Source organism: Dryobates pubescens, chromosome 20 (assembly GCF_014839835.1).
Source record: "Dryobates pubescens isolate bDryPub1 chromosome 20, bDryPub1.pri, whole genome shotgun sequence".
NCBI classification, from domain to species: Eukaryota; Metazoa; Chordata; class Aves; order Piciformes; family Picidae; genus Dryobates; species Dryobates pubescens.
Window position 1 is genome coordinate 11,056,798 of NC_071631.1, and position 23,121 is coordinate 11,079,918.

The following is a 23,121-nucleotide window of genomic DNA, read 5'->3' on the forward strand; positions in this document are numbered from 1 at the left end:
AATCAATGCTGATCAATAGCTAAAGGGTGGAGGTCATGAGGATGAGGCTGGGCTCTTTTCAGTGGTGCCCAGTTACAGGACAAGGGGCAGTGGGTACAAACTGGAACCCAGGAGGTTTCACTTGAACTTACAGAAAGATTTTTGCTGTGAGAGTGCTGGAGCCCTAGAGCAGGCTGCCCAGAGAGGCTGTAGAGTCTCCTTCTCTGGAGATATTCTAAACCAACACAGAACCTCCAGTTCCTCCTAGTTTCCCTGAGTGGTTTTGGTAGTTTTAGGCTCAACCCACCACAGTGGTGCAGGTGGGCAAGCAGTGCAGGAGCTGTGCAGCAGCCCCCGTCAGTGTTCTGCAGTGGTGCATTTCACCAAGCATGTCTAAACAAGGAGGCACTTCTGCAGTGGTTTGGGGGCTGAGTCTCCCCAGGGTTTGTCTATGTCCTTTCCTTCTTGGCAACTACTAAACTACTAAAGGACTCTTCCCAAAGTGTAGGTTTAGATGCATACACTGTGAGTTAAGCACAGTGCTCACAAAGAGCCCATTCAGGAGGAACAAATGAGAGCTTCCTGCAGTAAACACCACCCAGAATTACACTGTCAGCCTGGACCCACCACAATTTGATGGACCAAGTGACTCACCCATCAACATCAGTTTCCAGAAACCCATGCTACTGGAAGATTGTACATTTTATTACAGGAAAATATCATTCCTGATGTTCAGTACTTCTTGGCTTCACCATCAAAGTTTAAGCAAAATAAAAACTATGTCTTAGGGGTTTTTATTGTGTGCTTCAAAAGACTGCAACTGCAGGGTGTAAATCTGAGGGGGAAATTTTTATCCCATTGCTAGGCAAAGGTTTCTGTGTTGGTTGGGGCTGTTTTGAATTGTTTGTTGTTTTGTTTTTCTTTTCAAATGGTAGCAGTTTAATAGAATAGCATAAGGACCTCCAACTTATTCCAGAGGGATGAACTAAACCACCCTTCTCAGGGAGAGGAGTAGGACATGAGTGGGGAAATGGACTCTCTGCAAAATTTCTCACTCTAAGAGCCTGATAACCCTCATGGATCTCCACCCAGCTACACCAAACATCTTCTCCCTACAAAAGCTCTCTTTGTGGCACAACCTGCCTCCCACGCAGATTCCAGTACCTGAAGAGGGCCTAAATAAAGCTGGAAAGGGACATTTTTAAAGGGCTTGTCATGATATGATGAGAGGCAATGGATTTAAGCTGGAAGAGGGGAGATTTAGACTGGATAGTAGGAAGAAATTCTTTACAGTGAGTGTGGTGAGGCACTGTAACCAGCTGTAGATACCCCCTCCCTGGAGGTGTTCAAGGCCAGGTTGGACAGGGCCTTGAGCAAGCTGGTCAGTGGAAGGTGTCCCTGCCCATGGTGGTGGTGGGGGTTGGAACCAGACCTTCCGACCCAAACCATCTTATGATTCTATAGTTTTTTTCCCCAACTGCATCAGCCTAGGGCATCCCCAGACTGGCACAGAGCAGGTCCATTCGCCCATGACCCATGCTGGTGCTGAATGCTCCTTTTGCTTCCTTAGAAAATAAAGAAAAAAAGAAAAGAAGAAACAAAGCAATGACTAGAACTGAGCAGGCCTTGGCTCAGTGCTGACTGAATGAATGGAGAGCATGTGGTCTGGTGAGACCCAGGCATTTCAAAAAAGACAAGTATTTTCAGAACCACTTTCTGGCTTGTTCTGTGAGTGCTGGGACCATCAGTGCTCCGGCTCTGCATCCATGCAGGTCTCCCAGGGGTTCTGGGGGAAGCGAGGCAGCGCGATCAGCAGGAGCCCAAGGCCGCAGAGGAAGAGCAGGACGAAGGACGAGCAGGCACAGGCAAAGGACCAGGAGTAGCTGTACTCAATCCAGGCTGTCTCCTTGCTGTCGATCATCCTCTTCACTGACTGCCTCATGACTTCAACAGAGATGATGATGCAAAGGCCTGAAGGAAGATGGGAACAGTGGGTTGAACACCTAGCTGTCAAATGTTCAGCCTTAACTGCCCACCTCTTCTGTCTCTTTGCACACAGGAATTACAGTGAGATTCACAGGTGAGTCACTGGTTTCAATCTTTGAAGGAACCAACAGTCAACTGCTTTTAGAGCTCTGCTGTAACCCGGGTCTCCCAAGTCAGTGATGATTTATTGAGTGTGATCTTTTAGGCAGGCTAGGGTGGGAAACTCAAAGCACTGGAGGAATAATTCCAATCTCCAGGGAGCTTTGCTAAAGGCTGAGCAAGATTTTCACTGAGGTGACAATTTGCACCTCTGTCTATCAGTCACTGTGGCATGTCAAGGCATTACCAGCTCCTGTGAAAATACAGCCTTCAAGCTTTTGGGAGACAGTGGTGCATTTTGGGCCTGGATCAGCTCTTTCTTTGGTTTGACACTAAATAAATGAGACAGAATAGTGCATACACCTGGTTTCAACTGGGGTTGACACTGGGGCTTGCTAGAAATGCCCCTTCTAGAGGCAGGTGAAGAAAGCATAGGCAAGAAAGCTGTTGGACAATGCTTGCTGAACAGGACCTTTGCAGAGCTCTTAAGCTAGAGCACCACTCAGGGACTTGCAGTCTGCCCGTGGCTAGGAAGAAAAAGCCACTTTAAAGTGTTCTTAGAAGTGTCTCCCTTCTCCCAGGACCCATCTACATTTCTGTATGTTGTCCTATGAACAAGTGTGTGAGCACCAAGCCTCTTACCTGCAAAGGTGTAGAACATAGATGCTGGCTTCAGCAGATAGTCTCTCTTCCTTCTGAAGGATAAGAGGACGCAGATTGTTCCGATGATTGCAAAGCCAACGCTGAAGATGGCAATGGCTGCAGCCGAGATGCTGTATTCTGTCAAAGCAAACACCAAAAGATGCAGATGTAGGGAAATGGTGAGTAGGCTCCCATCAGCTGTGACAACTTTGCAGGGGGTCACTCACAGAAAGGTACAGTCCTGCTGCTGTGGAGAGGTGGTTCTGATGATTGTGTGCTGCCTTTATCACAGAATTGTTTTTGTTAGAAAAGACCTCTAAGATCATGGAGTCCAGCCATTCTCTAACTCTGGTAAGTGTGGTGCTAAACTATGGTCCTCAACACCACATCTCTTCCTCTTTTAAACATCTCCAGGGAGGAGGATTCAACCACCTCCTGGGGAGTCTGTTCCAGTCTTTGAGAACCCTTTCAGTGAAGAAGTTTCTTCTTATGTCCAACCTAAATATCTCCTGATGCAGTTTAAGGCTGTTTCCTCTTGTTCTAAATAAAATCAGGGGCAAGTATTGTTCATGTCTCTCTTGAATGCAAAGGGTATAACAACAGAGCAGGAAGGGAACTTTCTGGGTGCTTACTGCAAGAGCAAATGGCACCTGCACTGGTCTGGTGAAGCTCTGGGCTGGAGCTGTTTCAGCTCTGCTGTATAGATTTTATTGTTGAAGCCTTCCTGGGCTCCACTCTCATTTCTGCCATTGCTCCACACTCTGCTTCCAGTGTAAATAGACAGCTCTATTTTTATTCTGTCTGTATTGCAGAGCCCCAACAGGGTCCCCATGTGTGGTGCCAGTGCTGTACGGGTGCAGGACAGCTGAATGCTCCACAGGGCTCACAACCTAAGTAGGCAAACATGGGCAGGAAGCCAGAGCTGAAGTGTTTGCAGAGCATCTTTCCCCACACACACTACAAGACAATGATTTCCAGCTCTGTGGAAGGCCAGCTCTTCAGGACATGGGATTAACCCCTCCACAGGTTTTTGCTAAGCCAGCTCAGATGTAGGCTGAATGCTTCCCCCACCCTCCAGTGCTGGAGTAGAAGGGGGGGGGGGGCGGGAATTGCTAACTGAATAATTCAGGTCTTCATTTACATACTGCATTCATTTTCAGATTAGTTTAATATTTAACATGTGTAGCCATGTGTGAACATCTCAGTGCCTGACAATATTTGCCTTTCAAGCCATTAAAAAAAATATCTCCCAGGCAAAATCATGAAGAATTCCCCCCCCCCACCTTACTAATTAGCTCCCATCAAATGGGAGCAACTTCTGGGAAAGGGAACAGCAGCTCCCTCTTTGTTCTCATTGCTTTTCAGGCCACTGCTTTATTATGATTTCCTTAGTTTTTCTCTTTACTATGTGCTGGAGCAGCCTGAAAGAATTTGTTCTGATGTAAAATTTGGAATTTGTCCTTGTTCAGAGCATTTTCTTTACATTTTTTTACATAGGAACTACTCTACTGCTTTCAGTGGAACCAGGTCTGAACCCTCATTCTGGGGACCTCTTTACCTTAGAAACCATTTTTCAGGATCATTCTTACCTTTCTGGGTGGTTACTTCAAATATCTCTGAGCTCTGTCCTGGTGTGAAGTGCTTGAAGTAGGAGCAGTTGTGTTCTGGAAGAGAAAAGGAAATTGAGTTTTGTGTGCCTGGAAACCTCTGATCAAATGCAGGAATACCGAATTTGATTTTTATTGATGTATCAAACTTGCAGTGTTTTTAAGGTTCCCTGTTCTTGGTGATGCTGCAAAATTGCAGCTGGATTTGTGTTACTTGGGAGCAGGTAGATGGCATACACATGCCAGGCCACCAGCTCCAGAATGGACAAGGCTGAAAGCCCCCTCTGATACCTTTTATGGGCTGCTCCCTCCAGCAGCTCTCTGCACACTGATTGCTCATCTATTTAAAATGCAAAGTACAGATAATTTTTCTCATTCTGTCCTTGGCCATCACACGTTTCTGCCTCTCTCTGTCGCTGTGTTTCCTGGTGATGAGACCTGTCGTGCCCACAGCTGAGGAGGTATCTCAGCTCACCTCTCCTCATCACTGCCAACCCACTCCCCGGCAGCATCACCCCAGCAGCTCTAGGGGAGTCAGCACTCCTGAAGTGAGCTGGGACTCCAGAAATGGAGGATGGAATGTCCTCACACACCTTCTCCCTCCCAGCTCTTCCCTCCTCCAGCTCACAGCCCCCTGTGCAGCTGTGGCTGGGAGTGGGAAGCAGCCCAGGGGAATTTCCTGGATGGATGGAGGTTGTCACCATGTAACAGGGTGACAGAGGTGAGGCTGCTGTGATGCAGCAAAGCACACGATGGTTTATAACAGGGACATTGAGCAGCAGGGGAGTTGGCTGTCATTTAAAGAAAGACAGAATCTATGTGAAGCCACAAACAGTTGTCCAGGGAAGGGAAGGCTGATCAGAGCCATACAAGTCAAGGGCATAGAGGCTTTTCCACAACCTGCCTCTACCAAAGTTCACTCCCATCAGAGCAGTGGATTTGATAAGATGGCAGAGTTGGATAATGGAAACTTCATGAAGTTCCTTTCTCTGGACTTAACATGAGAGTACTGCCAGGTACTGATAGAGTGGTTGTGAAGTCCACAGGGATCAAGATTGTGGGGCAGGAGGATATGTGGGGAGGGGAGCTGGTAGCTGAGTCTCTCAGTGGTCATGATATCATTTGGTACTCAGCGCAGTGAGATCCAGCCAGTGCAGGGCTGCCATTGCCATCAGGAGATACACTACAGGCTTTCAGCCGCAGTGGGATGGGGAAGGGTCTGGCGAGGACCTGCTGAGTCGGAGTTTTGGCAGCAGCAGGGTTAGGGTGGAGGGTGTTCTGACTATTTATAACTGGTTTAATTGAAGGTTTGGAGGGGTGTGGAGCTGGGAGAACAGTTGCTCGCCAGGAATTTGGCTGGAAGGGTGCAATCACAGGGACATGCTGAGCGGCGCCAGCTCTGATTGCACTATTCTGCGAAGCTGGGCTGGAGAGGACACACTGGGCACCTGCCCCAGCACCCCTCCTGCACCCCAGCTGCACTCCCATCAGACTGGGAAATCAGGCCAAGGCTGCATGAACACAGGTGCTGCAGGCAGCAATGGGCTGCTTGGTTGACAGCAGCATCTCTTGTCCAGAGATGCAACACTTTCCAGGAGATGCTGGGAGAAAGTCTGGGAGGACTTTTTGATCCTCTCCAGCATCCAGACTGAGAGAGGCTGATCCAGTGTAGGTCATGGGGTAAAGCCTGAGCCAGAACCTACATACAAGACCATGTTGGGTTCCTGCCTCAGGGCACATTTGGATGTTATTTACAGCAAGAAGACCTCTGCTGGTTCTAGTGTTTTGGGGTTTTTTTCTGTCATGTAAATGGCAAATGTTGGAGTTATTCAAGGAGGATTTATTTTCTCTCTCCCAGGAGAAAGGCAGCTGTAAAGCAGCACTTTTGTGCCTGCTAGTGAAAATTCCTTCGAGACACTCCTATCTACTTAATTTTATAAGGTGACTTTTATTTCATCTGCAGCTTCTCCTTGCTGGAGACCCGGTTAGTGTTCAGCTCTAGCATCTCCTCATTGGTTCTCTATTATCCTTGCAAACAACTGGAGGAAACACATTTGAACTCTGTGAGTAAAATTGCAAATTCTGAGCCCTAGAGTGGAGGTTGGTTGCCTCTGCAGGAGACTGGGTGGTGGCTGAGGGTGGGCATCATGTCTGGTGATCCCAGCTGGGGATCCTTGGGCTCCTGTGCTAAAAGGGAGGGAAGAGGGGATGAAACTGGGATACTTTAATGTGGTCTGTTTTGTTTGGCTTTTAATTAACTCTCTGAAAGGACTGAACTCGAAGGATCCTCAGGTGCATTGACTGTACAAAGGCCAAGGTGAAGCCATCCAGGCACTGTGATAGGCGCACAGCACAGCTCTGTCTGCATTACAGGTGAAGCAAACCAGCCCAGTCCACCCTTCAGTCTGTGAAGGCTCCTCAGACAAAGAGCACACAAAATCTTTCTTTTAGAGATGGATTTGTCTTCAGGAAATGGAGCTGCCTCTCTGTCTTGTGGCTTATAGCAAAGCCAAGGTACAATAAATGGGGTTATCAGAGGAGGGAGTTAGCTCCAGGGGAGGTGCTTTTGGAAAAAGCATTTATTGTGGGAAAACAAAACCAGATTGGGCTTGGTGAAATGATACATTGTGTTCAGTTTCAAGATGTTTTGGTGCTCTGCTGAGCTGGGACTATCTGTTTCTACAAGGCTCCCTGTTTTTCAAGAGAACTGAGGCACTTCAATGCCTCTCTGGTGCCATCATTAATAAGAGAAAAGCCCATTTGTGTCACACTACATTTACATAATGGATAGGATTTTAAATGGGTTTTATAAAGGATGAAAACTGTGTGGCAATCTTTGTTTCTCTCCACCTCTAATTGCATTGTCTCTGCCACGAGGTTACCTCAGGGTGCTGATGGGAACAGCCCAGGGGCCCTGTGGTCATTATGGCTTCAAAGTTGTAAGCTGTGTTTTACCACACAGTGTCCTCCCCTTTACAGGTCCCCTACCCTTACACACCTCCTGGTCCCTTCCCTTCAGATCCACCATTTGTGGCATCCACCATGGATGACCACTGTGTGCGGGCAAGTGAGTCACATCATAGACTCAGAATCACAGAATGGTTTGGGTTGGAAGGGATTCTGAAGATAATCTAGTTCCAACTCCTCTGCCATGAACAGGTACACCTCCCACTAGACCAGGTCGCTCCAGGCCCCACCTAACCCGGCTTTCATCTGTTTGTGCAGAGCCAACCTTCTCTGCCGTGGGGCTGGGGGCAGCAGAAGTGCAGTCCCATTGAGCTGTGGTTGAACCTTGAGGGTCTGCAATATAGAGACCTCATGGGGGAAGAAAGGGTAGATAGCCCACATGATGTTTGGGCCATGAAGAGTTTCAGGTGTCAGCTGTCACCTATGAGCACTGAAGCGGCAGGCCGGGAAGGGGATGGAGCCCACCTTGCAATTGAGCCTAAGCTGAACACCAGCATGTGGGGGTTTGTGGCAGGCTTAGAAAAACCTGGATTTTAATGTGAGGTTTCTGTCTGGGAGACAGGACCTGCTGCTGTGATTAGAGGAGGTGTTAAGGTGAGGGCTGACTGGTGGAAGGGGCAGACCTTGGGCTCTGATCTGGCCAGCAAGCCAGGGGAGGCTGTTGACAGGCACTGAGTTTTGGAGATAGTGTCTCCAAACAGTTGAATTTCATACCACTCTTGCAGAGTGAGTCTCTTGCATGGACACAGGGAGTGAGACAGCCCTGCTGGTAACTCATTTGCTCAGGCACTTTTCCTCTCCAGTTGCCTGAACTTCTGTTCCCAGTTTTACCAGGACTTCTTTAACCTGCTGGCAGCACACATGGGCCTAAGACCATTCTCTCTGCTGCTGCCCAGCATGCAGGAGCACAAGAGAACACCACCTCCACTGGAGTTACTGGCAACAAAGGCAAGCTCAGTTTACAACCAGTAATAAACTGCCCTAGTGCCCAGTGCCCCAGTTAAACCTGTCTCCCTCAGTGTTAATCTGAATGTGCCCATTTTTACAGCCATCTCCCCGAGCTTTTATTCCTTACAGCAGGATACTGAACCCTTTCCAATTTGTCAACATCCTCGGAAGAGGGCTGTAAAATTTTAAAGCCCTGCCTAAATCACAGCCCTGCTTTGTGGCTGGGGAGCCCAGGCACCCTCCCCATTTCACACTGTGCTGAGCTCCAAAGCTAATAAATAATGTTAATGGTGCCATCCATTTCCTCTCCGGGGAGCGGCTGCTAAATGCTTATTAATGCAGCAATCAATTCTTGTGTTTCTGTTCCTGTCCTGGCAGCCATGGCTGCTTGTGTCTGATGATTTTCAGGAACAGGGGTGCCCACATCTGCTGTCTTACTGCACCTTTGTTCATTCACATTTTCTCAGCCGCCACAGGTTTCCCAGCCCCGGTGTTTCCCTGCCAGCAACTCTTCCCAGAAGTGTGAAATCAATCCAGCAGCAGCCCTGAGGAGGCAGCAGCCTTTAGCAGCCTGGGTCAGCAGGGACTTTGCTCTCCCCCTCCACCCTTGCTCATGTTCCTGCTGTGAGTAAAACAAGGATGAAAATATGTATCTGATAATTGAGAAGCAAATTTCACCCTTGGGAATCTCAGATGCTGATTATGAGACAGGATACCGTCCAAATTCCAAAATATCTTAAAAAAAAAAACATCTGGAGAGAAAGAGGCTGAGGGGAGACCTTCTCTCACTCTCTACAACTCCCTGAAAGGAGGTTGGAGCCAGGTGGGGGGTTGGTCTCTTCTCACTAGTAACAAGTGATGGGACAAGAGGAAATGGCCTTAAGTTGGACCAGGGGAGGTTTAGGTTGGACATTAGAAGAAACTTCTCCACTGAAAGGGTTCTCAACCACTGGAACAAGCTGCCTGTGGAGGTCCTTGAATCCCCATCCCTGAAGGTATTTAGAAGAGGCAGATGTTGTGCTGAGGGACATGGTTTAGCACCAGACTTGGTAGAGTTAGAGAGTGGTTGGACTGCCTGATCTTGAAGGGCTTTTCTAACCCAAACAATTCCATGTTCTAGGTGAACCTGTTTCAGCAGGGAGGTTGGACTAGGTGATCCTCCTGAGGTCCCTTCCACCTCCCACCATTCTGTGATCCCTTGAAAACTAGATGTGGGATGGGGTGAACAGCTCAGCCCCTCTATCACCACCCCCACCTCACTGTTCCCCACAGAACAGCAGCATTGGGGTATAATTCAATGCCTCTGCAAGCACATGCTGGTGTCTGTCAAAGACAGGGGCTGCTTTCTTGCTGCCCTGCCTGAGAGGCTCCTTTTTACAGCCAGCTGGGTGTTTACAAGGGTTATATTTACCCTGTGGTTGAGCAGTTTTGGTGATTACCCCCCAGGTTTGACTGTTTCTTCCTTTCGTGGGAGTTTTCCTCTGGAAAGGCACACGGTGAACAAAAGGCTTCTAAGCCTGTAAGTACCTTCACAGAGACATTAAGCATATGGATGACACACTCCCAGATTTGGTTAGAGGCAGATATGAAGGCTGTGCCTGAGCTCCTCTCTCCAGAACATGGAATTTAGCCAAAGAGATAAAGAACTGCAGCAGCACAGGCAATGAAGGGCCAGCCTGGACAGGAAGATTTTCCACAGGAAATTTGTTAGCATGTACATTTAATTTCAGACAGTGAGGCTAACAGGAAGGCAATCCTGTTATTGGTGTTCTGGAGAGCATCCAGCACCCCACAAGCCTTCTAAAGAAGCAACCTAGCCCTGCCATGGAGGGAGTGTCTCAATGTGTGCAGCATGAACACTGCTGACTTGGCAATCAGCAGGAGCATGAAGAGCAGCTCTTGCCATGGGAATGTGACACTTATCCCAGACAGCAGCCCGGCCTGCTCCCCCCACCACCCTCCCTATTGATTGCACCAAAGAAACCCATGGTGGAGACATAGGTGGGATGAGGCTGCCTCCACCCACAGGTGAGTAGGCTCATAAAGTTGTTGAGAAATTGCTTCAAATGCAGTTTATGGCACCATTTTTTTTGGGGGGGGGGGGAGGTGGGGTGTAGGGGGGGGAGGAGGGGGAGCTGGCAGAATGTAGTGCTGGTCCTTCTTTCTGCCCAGAGGAATGGTTGCTCTTAAAGCAGCTTGGAGGTAACCTAATGAACAGGTTGCTCCTTCATGCCCATATGGATCTGGAAATCCCCAAGATCCAGCAATGTATGGTGGACCTATAAATCTTTCTTGCTTGCTGTCATCAGCAGTTCTTAGGTATTGTGGAACCCTTGGCTGAGATCAGCAATATTTCTTCTGCCCGAATTGCACCCCATGATTCCCACCCTGTCCCATCCTCCTCAGCTTCTCACTGCCACTGCTGCTGTGGTGCAAGGGACTCAAACATGGTCACAAACAGCCCTACAAGGCACCAGGGCCCAGGCTTGCAGCAGGAGGGATGACAAAGGAGGGGAGTTTGTAGACCCACATGAGAACAGCCCCACGCAGCCCCGTGCCAAATTCACTGCCACAGGAACGTGGACCCAGTTTTCCTTCTGCCACGTCCTCCAACCTTCTAAGCAAAGCCTGGTGTGAGTGCCTGCTGCTTTCTCCCCGTGCATTGGGCGGGTGGTCACCTACCTCCTGGCAGGCTTATGGGCCCGCAGCCCTTCTCTTTGGGACCTTGCTCCTGCATAAAAATCCTCTTTATACAGAGTCTCCATAGCCCGAAGTGAGCCGCTTCACAGGTAGCGTTGTACTCCTCCACCTTGGGGCTCAGCACGGCCCAGTGGTCAGTCACTACGGCTGCGAAGAGCAGCGAGACGCCCACCAGGATCACCGAGAACGTCAGCCGGACCTTCAGGGGTTTGCTCTCATCCATCCTGCTCCGGGTCGGTGCTCCCGGCGGAGCCTGCCTGCTGCTTCACGAGGTCTTCCCAGATCCTGGCGCATCGGAGCCTTTGGAGACGTCAGCCCCAGGCTGGCGGTGGGGAGACAGCTGCTGGGCTGAGACAGCTGCTGGGCTGTGTCAGCCGCCACGGCCGCCAGCTATTAATGCACGTAAGGCGAGCAGCGCCCGGCACGGCTCGGGTTTCCACCCCATCCCAACGGGATTGTTTAGGATTCCCACAAGCTGCCCAGGCTGGCTCAGAGTCGCCGTTCAAAGCTGTCATCCCTTGCCTTGCGACATGCCCAGAAATAGACATTAATGGGGGGATTAACTTTTCGGCTGGGTTGTAACCAGCTGTGTTTATAACAGCTACAGCCTCACTTCAGCCTCCTCCTAAATAGTTTTACAGGCCTGGAGCCTGCAAACCAAGGCAGCTTCTATGAGGAACTCAGGATGTCCCTCCAGAGCCCAGAACTGTGGCATTTAGAAAGTGGCAAAATAAGAAAATTTATTTTATGGACTATTTTTGTAATGGTATTTTTTAAATTAACCTGAAGTATTCTCAGTAGTCTTTTTGGGTTGGTTGGTTGGTTGGTTTTGTTTTAGGGATTTTTTGGCTATCTTTTCCCTATTTTTTCATGTGCAATAGCTCTGGAGTGCTCACTTGCTCTCCCACCATCCATGCTTGCCTCAATGCATGTGGTTAGTGTTGGGTTGATGACTGAGTGATCTTGGAGGTCTTTTCCAAGCTTGCCCTCTACAACTCTCTGAAAGGAAGCTGGAGTGAGATGCTGGTCCCTTCTCCCTAGTATCAAGTGATAGGACAGGAGGAAATTTCACAAGTTTCACCAGAGGAGGTTTAGGTTGGATGTTAGAAACATATATTTTTTTTCCCTGCAAGAGTGGTCAGGCTTTGGGCATTGGGAACAGGCTGCCCAGGGTGGAGTCACCATCCCTGGAGGTGTTAAAAAAATGTGTGGCCAGGGCACCTTGGGACAGAGTTTAGTGGCCAGGTGGTGCTGGGTCAGTGGTTGGACTTGATGATCTCAGAGGTCTTTTCCAATCAAAACAATTCTGATTCTAGACAGTAACCCCAGCAGTCACCCAACACACCCTCCTCTTCTTTCAGAAGTGTCCTCCATCACCCTGAACCCAGATTGCCAGGGCTGGGGCCAGCCTCTCTCCTTCCCCTTGATATTTTAGCGGATGGTAAGGTTAATTTTATGCTAATGCCAATGCAGAGGCTACTATGGATATGACATTGCAATTGTGATGTCAAACTGAGGAGGATGACATCCCTGAATGTCAAAAGAATGGTTAAAAAAATGCCAGTGGTAAGCTGCAAATATCATGTTATCATCTCAATAGAATGGCAAAGCTGCTCTGGTGCTGCTTTATGAACACTCCAATTTGATGTTAAAACAAAGGTGCGGAGGTGTCAGCTCAAATTAATGAGAACAACCTGAAGCAAGGAGTAAAGGAGAGAGGGGAGCATGGGAAAAGGTCAGAAAATAAAGAGTAAGTTAAATATTGATCCAAAGTGTCTGTAATTGAAATATGACTTAAAGGCATTAACATCACTCTGCTTGTGAATGACTTAGACACCCCTGGGGAGCAGGGTGACATGGCTGAACCTTGTATGGGCATTTGGTGCCTACCTGCCAGCAAGGTGGGAGTCATGGGAAAGAACAAAGGGATGTGAGATGAAACAGGAGCTGAATGCGACTGGGGAGGGCACTGGGCACATGGGGCAAGGCAGGGCCCAGAGACTATGGGCATGTCGGAAGGAAGACGCTCACAGAACTTTGTAGGACTGTGCGATATGGTTGATTGGTTGAGGCTGGGAGAAATATCGGAGGCTGACATTTAAACCAGAACCAAGAGTTCTCATGAAAATGGAAAAGCCTGAAGGGAACAGACTTTATACCAGAAAAGGCATGCATTAAAAATGTAATGCCTTTGCTTTTGAAGTAGTCTCTTGTTAAACTTCACTAGACATCAGTCGATCTTAGGAGCTGCATCCTGGCTTGGCTTCCTTGATGCTACGAACTCTTAAAGACCTCTGCAAGTTGAGCATAAGAAAGAGAATGTGTGCTTGCAAATGTGAGCACAAAGCAAGGTTCTGGTTGCTGAGAAGCAAGTGCTAATGATGGTGCTTTAGACTAATTACAACCTACAAGGACTGCAGGGGTGGGAACTCATTAATTTCTGTGTTGGTGTTAGTCTTTGTGTCTCTTCCAGTGTTGACAAGAATCACACTTTTTGTTCTCCCTTAGGTGCTCCGATCTGGCTAAATTCCTCAGGGTTTGGTTTTGTTTTGAGTTTCCTGATAATATCCACGAAACAAGGACGGTGAAATCAGAAGAGAAAAAAAATCATCCTTCCCTGCAGAGCGGAGCTGGGAGCACCGAGGAGATTCGATGAGCTTCAACATCAACTCAGCAGCTTCCCTGAACTCGTTACTTCAGCTGAGGTGAAACGCTGTCCCCAGCCCCCTCCCCGGATGACCTAGAGCCACCAATCCCTGAGGAAAAAAAAACCTGTTTTGTGGGGTTACTGCTCTCCATGTGCTCTGTGGGTTTGCATGGGCACTGTTGCCTGCTTCTCCTGACACAGTCTCTGTGATTTTGGGGACTGCCAGCAGGTATTTGGTGATCACCACTTGCAGCCCTTGCAGCCACCATGGTGAGAGCCAAAAACCTCCTCTGCCCATGAGCTCAGCCTCTATCTCCAACCTGGGAACATCTGGTCCTATCGTTGAGGCAAAGTTGTCCTCCTGGGGAGGGCTCGTGGGCATCTGGATAAGTGCAGAAGCAAAGCTGATTTCCGGAGGAGCAAAGGACTAAAGAAACTCCAAAGGCTGGCTGCACATCCAGAAGACCATGGTATGTAATCCTCTAGAACAACTCCTGCAGTTTCCTTGTGTCAGCTGGCATTTAGAAATCAATATCACATGAAATAGAAACAGGCTATTAATGAGGACCTGTTGGGAGGCAGGGAGGGTTGTAATTAATTGCACTTTAGGAGCAGTGAGTGAGAGACACAATTATGGTTCTCTATTGAGAAAATGCTGAAGGAGATGTCTCAAGCCCACCTATTGCATCATTTTGACCCTAGCGGAGGCGTTGCCTTGGCTCTCTCCCCAGAACTTGCACTTTTCTGTGTTTCTTCTGGCAACCAGATTAACCAAACTTTGCAGTTCCCTTCTTGTAGGGTAATGTCCTGCAGAAGACCCTTCCCAGGTGAGAATAATGGAGAGTAGAGGAGATGGTGTCTGGTCTGCCCCCAGCTCAAACATTTTCTCAGTGAACAGCTTTCTTCAGATGGGAGCTCCATAGCAACACTCAAGCTCTTGAGGTGAGTAGTAGACCACCACACTCATGGTTGACTCTGCTTAGCCGATACCCAGGAGTAGCAGCAATGGCTACCCTAATTCTGGGGTTCAAATGCTGTGATCACTGAAGGTAAGCTCAAAACGTGTATGTGCTTTGGCTGGGTTTTAAATTCTTTAATGGACTCCCTTGGGCACAAAGAAGGAGCTATGACCCCACACTGCCCAACCTTCATGATCCTAGCCCTGCAGCCCCTTGGAGCTCAGGCAGGACTGACTCTCCCCACCAATGCCCACACTCCTCCTCATTCTCTTAAAATACCGCCGGCCGTGCTGGGTGTGCAATGTCAGAACGCGATCCCTGCAGCTCTGCTGGAGCAAGGCGGTGACGACTGTAAGATGAGCTGGTCACAGACAGGTGCAGAGAACTCTTCATTCCCTTTTATTTTCAGCACCTCCCATGTTTGTTAGTTTTCTCAGTCCAAGGAAATGCCACATCCTCCTCGCTGGACACTTTCTCCACTTCGTGAAGCCATAAGGAGTCTGTCTTTGTTTGCCCTGCCTCAAACAACATCCTTTTTTTCATGCATGCCTGCATACAGCAAGACAACCACGGCTCTTGGGGTCACTGTTTACACACAGACTTACTCAGCAATGTGGGGAGAGCCTTCGTTTGTTTTAGTTCAAGGGAATCAGCTTTAGGCTTGAGCTTTAAATGGCTTCACTACTGCATGTCAGAGGCACACAAAAAGATCGATCTGCTGCCTCCCTACAGACCTGCCAGCTGGCCACAGGTATGGGGAGAGGCAGCCAGCTGGAGATCTGCAGGCAGTCTTTGTCTTGAAAGAAAGTCTGGTATCTTAAGGACTGGAAAGGTAAAGTTAAAAGAAGCATTTGAAGAAGAAATGGAGGGATGATTTGGGATGTCTGGGAGCACAAGATGCTGCTGAAGTGCAGACCTGTGTTTGGCGCTGCTCATGTTGCTGGGATTTGATGGTGGTGATCAGAGCAAGGCTTTCATGGAGCTTCAGCATGCAGGGTCAAGCTTTCTTCAGGCAAAATGGACAAGATCAGGGAGAGGAGGATGCTCAGAAGCAAATTAATGTGAAACTTCAAAAGGTGGAGGCAAAGCAGAGGCTTGGGGCTAGCACTTCAGAAGACACTGGTTTATTTTCCTTGATGGTGGTTTGCAGTGCCTCTGGCCACCGGTCCAGTCTTAGACCAGTCACTGAAACAGGAGTATGTCTCATATGGGCCAAGTTTAGACTGGAAAAGAAGGTGTGGGTTTTTTTTTTTTTTTTTTTAATATTATTTTGTTTAATATTGTTTTTTTATTTCCAACCCAAGTGACTGGAAATGTTGTGAAGAAAGCTTATCTTCGTGCTCTCTGGGACCACAAGAATAGGTTTTTCTTCTCTGATATATTGGCTTCTAGTGACGTTTCCAGCTGCAATCAAAAGAGGTAGAAATGTGAAGAAACAGCAGAAATCTCTGCTCAGATAATCTGGGAGTTAAAAAAACCCCAACAATCTACATACCTCTCTCCACACAAAAAGGAATACATTTAAAATGGTTTATTTAAAAAGTAAGGATTAGGTACATTATACATGTTTGTGATCATAGCAGTAGAACTGAAGCACAGTGGAAATAACACTTTAGATCTGCAGACAGAAATGTAACCTCAAGGGACATGGTAGATTAGCCCTTGTGGATATGTGATCCATACGGAAAGAAACGGAAATATAAAAATAGGTTATTGTATGGGCATAGGAAGTGATTTCTCCCTTTGCTTATATAAGAAACTAGGAAGAGAGCTGGCAGGATACCTGAAACTTGTTTTTCCTTAGAAAACTGAATTTGATCCAATAGCATTTATTTTTTAGGTCTGCTGTTACAGTATGTTACAGGATAACACCAACCTGTTAATGAGATGATGATGATATCTACAGGCCTTTGTGAGAAACAGGGCCTAATTTCTGTTTGATGCTGTCCTGGGAAACCAGAGAGATGTGGAAGGACAGATGATTATTTCCTGTAACTGCTGCTGAGTGGATTCAGAGTCTGACCATGATCTAACTCTGGTCAGATCAGCCATGAAGCAGGACACTGCTCATGGGCAGGAATGCTGCAAATTCTTCAGTTTTGTCAGCATCAAAGTTTTCCACAGGAAAAGGCTGATTTGGGGAGGATTTCTTTTATACTGGATTTGTCAAATGAAGCAACATGGTTGTTTTGTTTTTGTTTTTTTTTTCTGCTTTGGTTGAACATTTGACACAAACCTTGAGTTTAAAATCACAGCCCCCATTCTCCCACAGAATGAAAGCTCTGGTCCCTGTTATCTCCCTGTGCCTTTGTTCCCTCTCCAGATGGTATCCCATGAACATCCCATGAAGACTTCCCCACTCCAGCTCTGCTTTTCAAAGGTGCCTGCTGGAGAGGGAGATGCTCCAGCTTGGACTGAAGCAGGGCACATCACTTGGGGAGCTGCTGAAGCCAGCCCTGCTCTGGGGGAGGAGGCTTGGGCAAAGACAAACATCCCAACATGCTTGGCAAAGACTTGTTTTTTGCCAACATGGTGTAAAAATACTGGAGGTCTGACCCAGGCAGTGGACTTTGGCTGGAATCAGATGGTTGGTTTTAGAGACATTCACTGGAGAAGGACAATTAAAAGAACAAAACCAGCGCACAAAGCAAACCTCACACTGTCAACTTCCAGTTCAAAGTACATGAGCCTAGGAAAGCAGCCTACATCTAACTCCTGGGTTTAAAGGGAATGGTTTTATTCTTAATTACAGTAAACACGGATGAGGACTTATTTCTAACTATTAGTTTATTAACACAGTGGGAAACAAATAGTTCTGGGAAATTGCACTTGAAAAATACATCGACTATAATTAGATGTAAATTAATTAGCACTTAGTATGACACACTAATGAGACAGAAGGTTGCTGTTGGTTTTTTTGTGTTTTTTTTTTCCTTTTTTTTCATTGCAAACTTCTACTTCTATCAGAGCTAATCAAAGTATTTGAATATTACGAAGTCTCAAAAAGTAGGAAATAATTTATTGTTTGAAAGCATAAAGATTCTTGTAAAAAAAACCTTTCATCAAGAACTTTTAATAATTTTCGAGCTCTTTTGAATGTTCTTCTTGCCAAAAAGTAGGTAAAAAAGTTTTCTTGTCTGCCTCTGTTTGAATTTTTTTGTTGTTGTTAAAAAGCTTGTGTAACATCTTTCTCCATAGTGTGTTGATACAGAAAGTAGCACAACATTTTCTACTTTTACATCGCTCCCATCGCTCCGTTCGCTTTAGCTCTCAGAGTTCAGAGGTTTGAAAAAGGATCCCAGCAGAGTTTTAACCTGAATGGAAACTCTTAACAAGCAGGGATGAAGGCTCCAATCCATTGCTCTACCAGGCTGAGGGCTGGGCAGAGCTTAACAGTGACTAGGGGAAGACTTCCACTTAAAATTGACCTTTGTGTCTTGGTTCCTGCAAGGAGAGAGGCTTAAGCAAGGTCCTACTTGGGGGGGAAAAGGGGGTTCAACTTGCTTTTTTGGGATGTTAAGGCAGCTCCTCTGGGTTTTCCCTGGAGGACTTGGTTCCACTAGCTGAAAGCCTCATATCCAAATGCCACTGAGTCACTGACACTGTGGCCTTCCCAGGATAAATTAAAAATAAAGAGGTTTTAACAGTTTGGCTGAGGTCTCCCACCAGCAGTGAGCCAAGCTTTCCAAATCAGGACTGCTTTTCTTGTTGCCACTTCTCTAGTCTTCTGGTAGCAAAGATCTTTTGGGTAAAGATGCCAGATATATTCAAAGGAATCTACAGGAATTAGGTGCTCCTCTCTCACTGCACCTAATTCATCCACAGGGAACTGGGCACCTTGTTCTCATATGGCTTGGTCTAGTGGTCACAAAAATCAGCATGAGTACTGTTAAATGGAATCACCTTCAAGTCAGGCCCTTGAGCTTTGAGATTCCAAGCCTAAGTGTAAAAAAAAAAAAAAAAAAGAAAAAAGAAGGCAAGTAGGAATTTAAAAGAAGAAAAAGAGTATTTTGGACATTTCAGAAAGATAGAGAAGCCAAGGGCACAAAGTGGGTCCCCCCTCAGGTGATGCATAGAGTTTTCTGTGGGCTCTCTGCACGGAAGTAGATTCATCATTACAAAATAAATTAAATTAGGTCGAACCATCATTGCCACCAAAAAGCAACTATACCTTGCACCATGCGGCACTTATTCATAATAAAAAGAGTTTAATAAATATCTCCTAAATGCTGATTATTTTTTTCTTTTTTTTTTTTTTTGTTCTATTTTAAAAAATACAAAGTTGTCATCTGCGCTCTTTTACCACCCAGCTCCCACCGCTGCAGGAAGGTTGGCTAGTCCCAATGTGTCAGCTTCTCCTCTTCTCGGGCCCATCGCTTAGCTAGCTTAGTTTCCAGAAGCGTTAGTGTTGCACTTGTGAAGCAGTAAGGAAAGCAGGAACGCAGTCGCAGGGAACCGGTGGCACCACCTGCACCACCCTGGCTCAGCTCTGCGGCTCGCTCTCGCTGCAAGCAGTCTACAGGGGCTCCTGACGGACAGCACTCAGCACCTTGCCAGATCAGGCACTAGGGCTAGTCGAAATGAGAATTCAAGTTTTCTAAATGTTAGGCAACAAATGATATTTGCAAATATGCTCAAGTCCCACCTACTTCAATCTTTCCCTTTCTAGGTGCTTCAAGACGCACTCACCCTCTTCTCCCTGACCTGTGTTGCCACCTCCAGAAGCAGCAGACCCTCTTACCACTCCATCAGGGAGTCTGTAAGTACGTGGGTGCTCTATGGTTTCCATAGCACAGGTCAGCTTTAGAAAGTGTTGCCTTCAAAAATATTTTTTCTTTTTCTTTGTTTATTTTTTTTTTTCTTTTTTGAAAGAGGCAAAGCTTCTGCTGTGTCAAAGGAAAGTGGCTCACTTGATGAGTCGTTTGTATTCATCCTTGGGCTTGGTTATAAATTAGATCTGCAAGTTTGTAGTAAGGGATCTCAGTATTAGAAAAAAAAAAGAAAAGAAAGAAAGAAAAAAAAAAAAGAAGTCATACCACATTTTTTTTCTGTAATTCTTTAAAACACACTGGTGGCAAGTTCTTTGCAGTTTCTCCAAGACTTTGTACACACTACAGAAGTGCAGGAACACGAACCGCCTTCATCTTGTGACATCAAGAACTGAAAGAAACAAACTCCAAATAGCTTCATGAAAAGCTACGAGTGTGTAATATCTTTATGCTGGTCCAGAGGATCTCCACTTGCTACCTCAACAAATGCCACAATTAAAGAGGTGAGAGGGTATTTTGACATTGCTCCTTCTCTGTCATGACAGATCCATTCTGCGTTGGTATCTCTTCAGAAAGCGTGGGGAAGGAAGGTGATTCAAACGGGCGTCGTTCTCCTGTTGACCATGTTGACATGGAGTCCTTCCTTAAATTCCTTCTGAAGGAAGTTGTGAACCTGCAGAAAACTGGCTTCTTGGTCTGCGTTGTAGCTGGCAGCAGTTGTAACCTTCAAAGGCTCTCTGGAAAGAGTGTACATGGAAATCTCGTTCATGGGGATGGTGCTTGCTATCTTCATGCCAACTGGAGAAATGTCTCTAGATGGAGAAGGCTCTGTAGAACGAGAACTGGATCTGGATCGCCGCCTCCTGTACCTATAACTTGGCATCCTGGCATAAGGAGAACTGGAAGAAGTCTTAAGGAATTCCCTCTTGGTCTTAAACCTCAGCTCTTTGTTCTTCTCAATATAAATGTTCACAGCCAGAACACCTATGGTTTCGGCCACAATAAAAGACAAGGCTCCAAAATAAAAGGACCAGCCATAGTTGTAATGGTTCTTTTTGTCCTCATCTCGCTTGTCACTTGGGTCACCTGCGTTGCTTGATATGTAGACAATGATCCCTATGATATTACTTAGTCCTAGAGGGAGAAAAACATAAATCAGTGGCTATGTGGCTGGGAAGATACAGTCAAGCCATGTTACTTTCTGGACCTGAAAAGTTCAAAGATTATGACCAGGAAATTTAGTTACATTTATCTATTCTTTCATTTATCTCAAGATTTCATTTTTTATTGAAAAACAAAGCACAGATCCACATCTGCGTTACAGAAGCTCTCATGGATCCCAAAATATACAGCAGGATTTGTTCCTTTTGCTTCATTGCCATAGTGGGAAAGAAGCAGCATCCAGGAGCTCGCTAATATTGTTAGTGGGATTCTAACATCCAGAGTGATAATAAAAATACATTTTGAGCTGAGGGCTATTGCTGTTCACCTTGATCAAGATGAGTTCCCTTCCACCCTGCTGAATTTTCATCTAAGGGCCACATGCTTAATCTGAGCTTCAGGGAAAGCTCGTAACAATGTGACCAACTCTTTCAGATGTTTTGAGTGTGAAAAATGAGTTCACCTATCACAGGTGAATTTCCTGCCATCAGAGAAGAGAAGAGAAGGGAAGGGAAGGGAAGGGAAGGGAAGGGAAGGGAAGAGAAGGGAAGGGAAGGCCCTCTGTGTAAGAGGCTCCTGGTTCATCTAATGGTGCATACATTTTACATGGTGTAAAACTTGCTGGTTATTGACTTTGGCTCTCTTTTTATTTATTTTTTAAATACTTTTTCTCAGGAAGACTACAAGCTTTTCTAGAATATATTTATTGTAGAGCTTAAATCTCATAATTTTGTTTGAAGAAATTTGCCTAGTGTGATGTTGATAGTGCCCTCAACCCAGGAAAGGGCTTTTCCACAGCCCTCTTCAGAGGTAGCACTTAAAGATTCAGTGTAAGGAGAACATACCTGCTGCAACAAAGAGAATCCCAGCGCTGAGAATAATGTTGTTTTTGCTGTTGTAAATCCTTCCTGCTCCAACACAGAGTCCTCCCAGCAGCAGCAGGATTGTGCTTAGGATGGGGAATACACTGGAGGCACGGACAATGCCTGGAGGGGAGACAGGTAGGAAAGCAAGACAGGCAGTAACCATTTCAGATCCCTCCTCAGGTGCAACTGTGGTGATTGAATAGTCTAAAACCTCTGGATTTGCTGGACTTGTCACTGATTCTGCATTTCTGGGCATGCTTTTGTGAGCCAAGGCCATGGGTGGGTGGTCAATGGGGCACAGATGCTCTCAACTGAGTAGCTTAAATCTTTTGAGCTTTCTTCTAGAAAGTCCAGTGTTATCACCAGTATCTTAGAAAAGACCTCTAGGATCATCGAGCCCAACCCTAATGACTATATGATCCTATGCCACCATGTACAGAACACTCCTGACAGGGCATGAGGTAAGTGACAGCAAGACCCAGCGTCATGCAGGGAGCAGCAGTGAAAAATTCATGAGCTGGTGATGAACCTTACAGCATTTGGGGAGGGCTTGAGCAGACAGAACTGTGCCTTGGTGCATGCAGAAGGTGAGTGAATTACAGCCGCTGAAGTCTGCAGCACTGGTGTTGCCAGCAAGCACAGCTAATAACCCATTTTTCTTTTGTTGAATATTAAGGATGTTGAAACCTTTACAGATTTCTAAGGCAGGCATTTTAACAAGTGTGTCTCAGATGTTTGTGTTTAGTTTCCTGACAGCTAAGCAAAGTCATTTAAAATTCTATATGCTTAAGTCCTTTTGCCAGCGTGGGCTATAAAATCCCTGGGGGGAAAAAAAAGCAACAAACCAACCTAAAGCACCACTTCAAGGCAGCTTTCAAAGTCAGGGCCCTACCAGACTAAGATGCAAGTGAAAGGGAAATGGCAGGGAAGGAACAAAAGGGCTGAGGGGAAAAATAAACAAGCACAAGAAGAGATGTCTGTATTGTACAAACTACAGGGATAAAACCTGGTAGGAGTTCCTGAAAGGCAGAGTGAGGAACTGAGCTAGGCTCCTATAGAGGATTTTGTTTGAAGAAGAGGAGATAAGGTGCTGTGGAAAACAGGATTGTCCCAAAGCTTGGAAAGACAAAGGTGTGCAGGGGAGTCCTGGGGCTTGGGGTTGCCCAAGGTGAATGGGAATCAGAGGGTTGGAAACCCCAGGGCACGGTGGGAGGACAGGGTCACCCCCAGGGCTGAGTGCAGGGGGAGGAGAAGTCACCATCTGGAGCAATGTGCTGATGTGGGGCCATTAGCAGCACAGGCTCTCCCGGGTACCATCCTCCTGGTCCAGACGCACAGCGAGCGGCACCCGCTTCCCGAGCAGGAACGGCCAGATGTTCCAGCTGATGCTCTTTCTCATTTCACTTTTGATGGCCATGGTGTTCCCAATTTAGTGAATTGCTGCCTAACGATTCCCCTGGTAACTGGTGGCACAACTCCCACTGACTGCAAGAGGGACAGGACCAGGCATTTAATAACAGCATCGCTTTTGTGTGCACTGCAAAGCCTCTGGGAGCCCCAGCTCTGGGCTCAGCCCTCCTTAGGATGGTGCAGACATAAAACAAAAAAGACAGTTCCTGCCTGGGAAGCTTATGCCTGTATCGATCTGCAACAGCTAGGGAAGTGCATCTCCTGCCAGAACTGGCACCATCACTGCACGTGTCCTTTACAGACAGGACATTTTCTAACTGGATCTAAACTCAATTCAGGGAAGGGCATTACTATTCAGACAGTGTCTTGCAATAATTGGCA

The 23,121-nt window shown here is 46.8% G+C and overlaps 2 protein-coding genes across 2 annotated transcripts in view; both read right to left on the reverse strand.

The window, feature by feature from the left end:
* Nucleotides 1-1,443: 1,443 nt before the first annotated feature.
* Nucleotides 1,444-11,279, reverse strand: CACNG1 (calcium voltage-gated channel auxiliary subunit gamma 1). The gene is made up of 4 exons (XM_009902671.2): nt 10,911-11,279; nt 4,296-4,370; nt 2,707-2,844; nt 1,444-1,950 (listed from the first exon to the last, which is right to left on the reverse strand). Exons 1-4 carry the CDS (start codon nt 11,149-11,151, stop codon nt 1,724-1,726), a joined length of 681 nt encoding a protein of 226 aa, XP_009900973.1. The 5' UTR covers nt 11,152-11,279; the 3' UTR covers nt 1,444-1,723.
* A 7,227-nt stretch (nt 11,280-18,506) lies between these two features.
* Nucleotides 18,507-23,121, reverse strand: part of CACNG4 (calcium voltage-gated channel auxiliary subunit gamma 4) — a 40,996-nt gene continuing 36,381 nt past the window's right edge. Inside the window, exons 3-4 of the mRNA XM_009902670.2 lie at nt 21,310-21,450; nt 18,507-20,437 (exon numbers count right to left, since the gene is read on the reverse strand). Of these exons, the coding sequence (XP_009900972.2) occupies nt 19,899-20,437; nt 21,310-21,450 (680 nt within the window). The 3' untranslated portion in view covers nt 18,507-19,898. The remainder of the gene's footprint in view (nt 20,438-21,309; nt 21,451-23,121) is intronic.

Excerpts from the sequence above, each read along its gene's own strand:
- CACNG1 (XM_009902671.2), bottom strand. The coding sequence starts at position 11,151 with ATGGATGAGAGCAAACCCCTGAAGGTCCGGCTGACGTTCTCGGTGATC. Across the intron at positions 2,845-4,295 it reads TGAAGTAACCACCCAGAAAG|AATACAGCATCTCGGCTGCA; the intron begins GTAAGAATGATC and ends TTGCTTTGACAG. Across the intron at positions 1,951-2,706 it reads TATGTTCTACACCTTTGCAG|GCCTTTGCATCATCATCTCT; the intron begins GTAAGAGGCTTG and ends ATCTTCCTTCAG.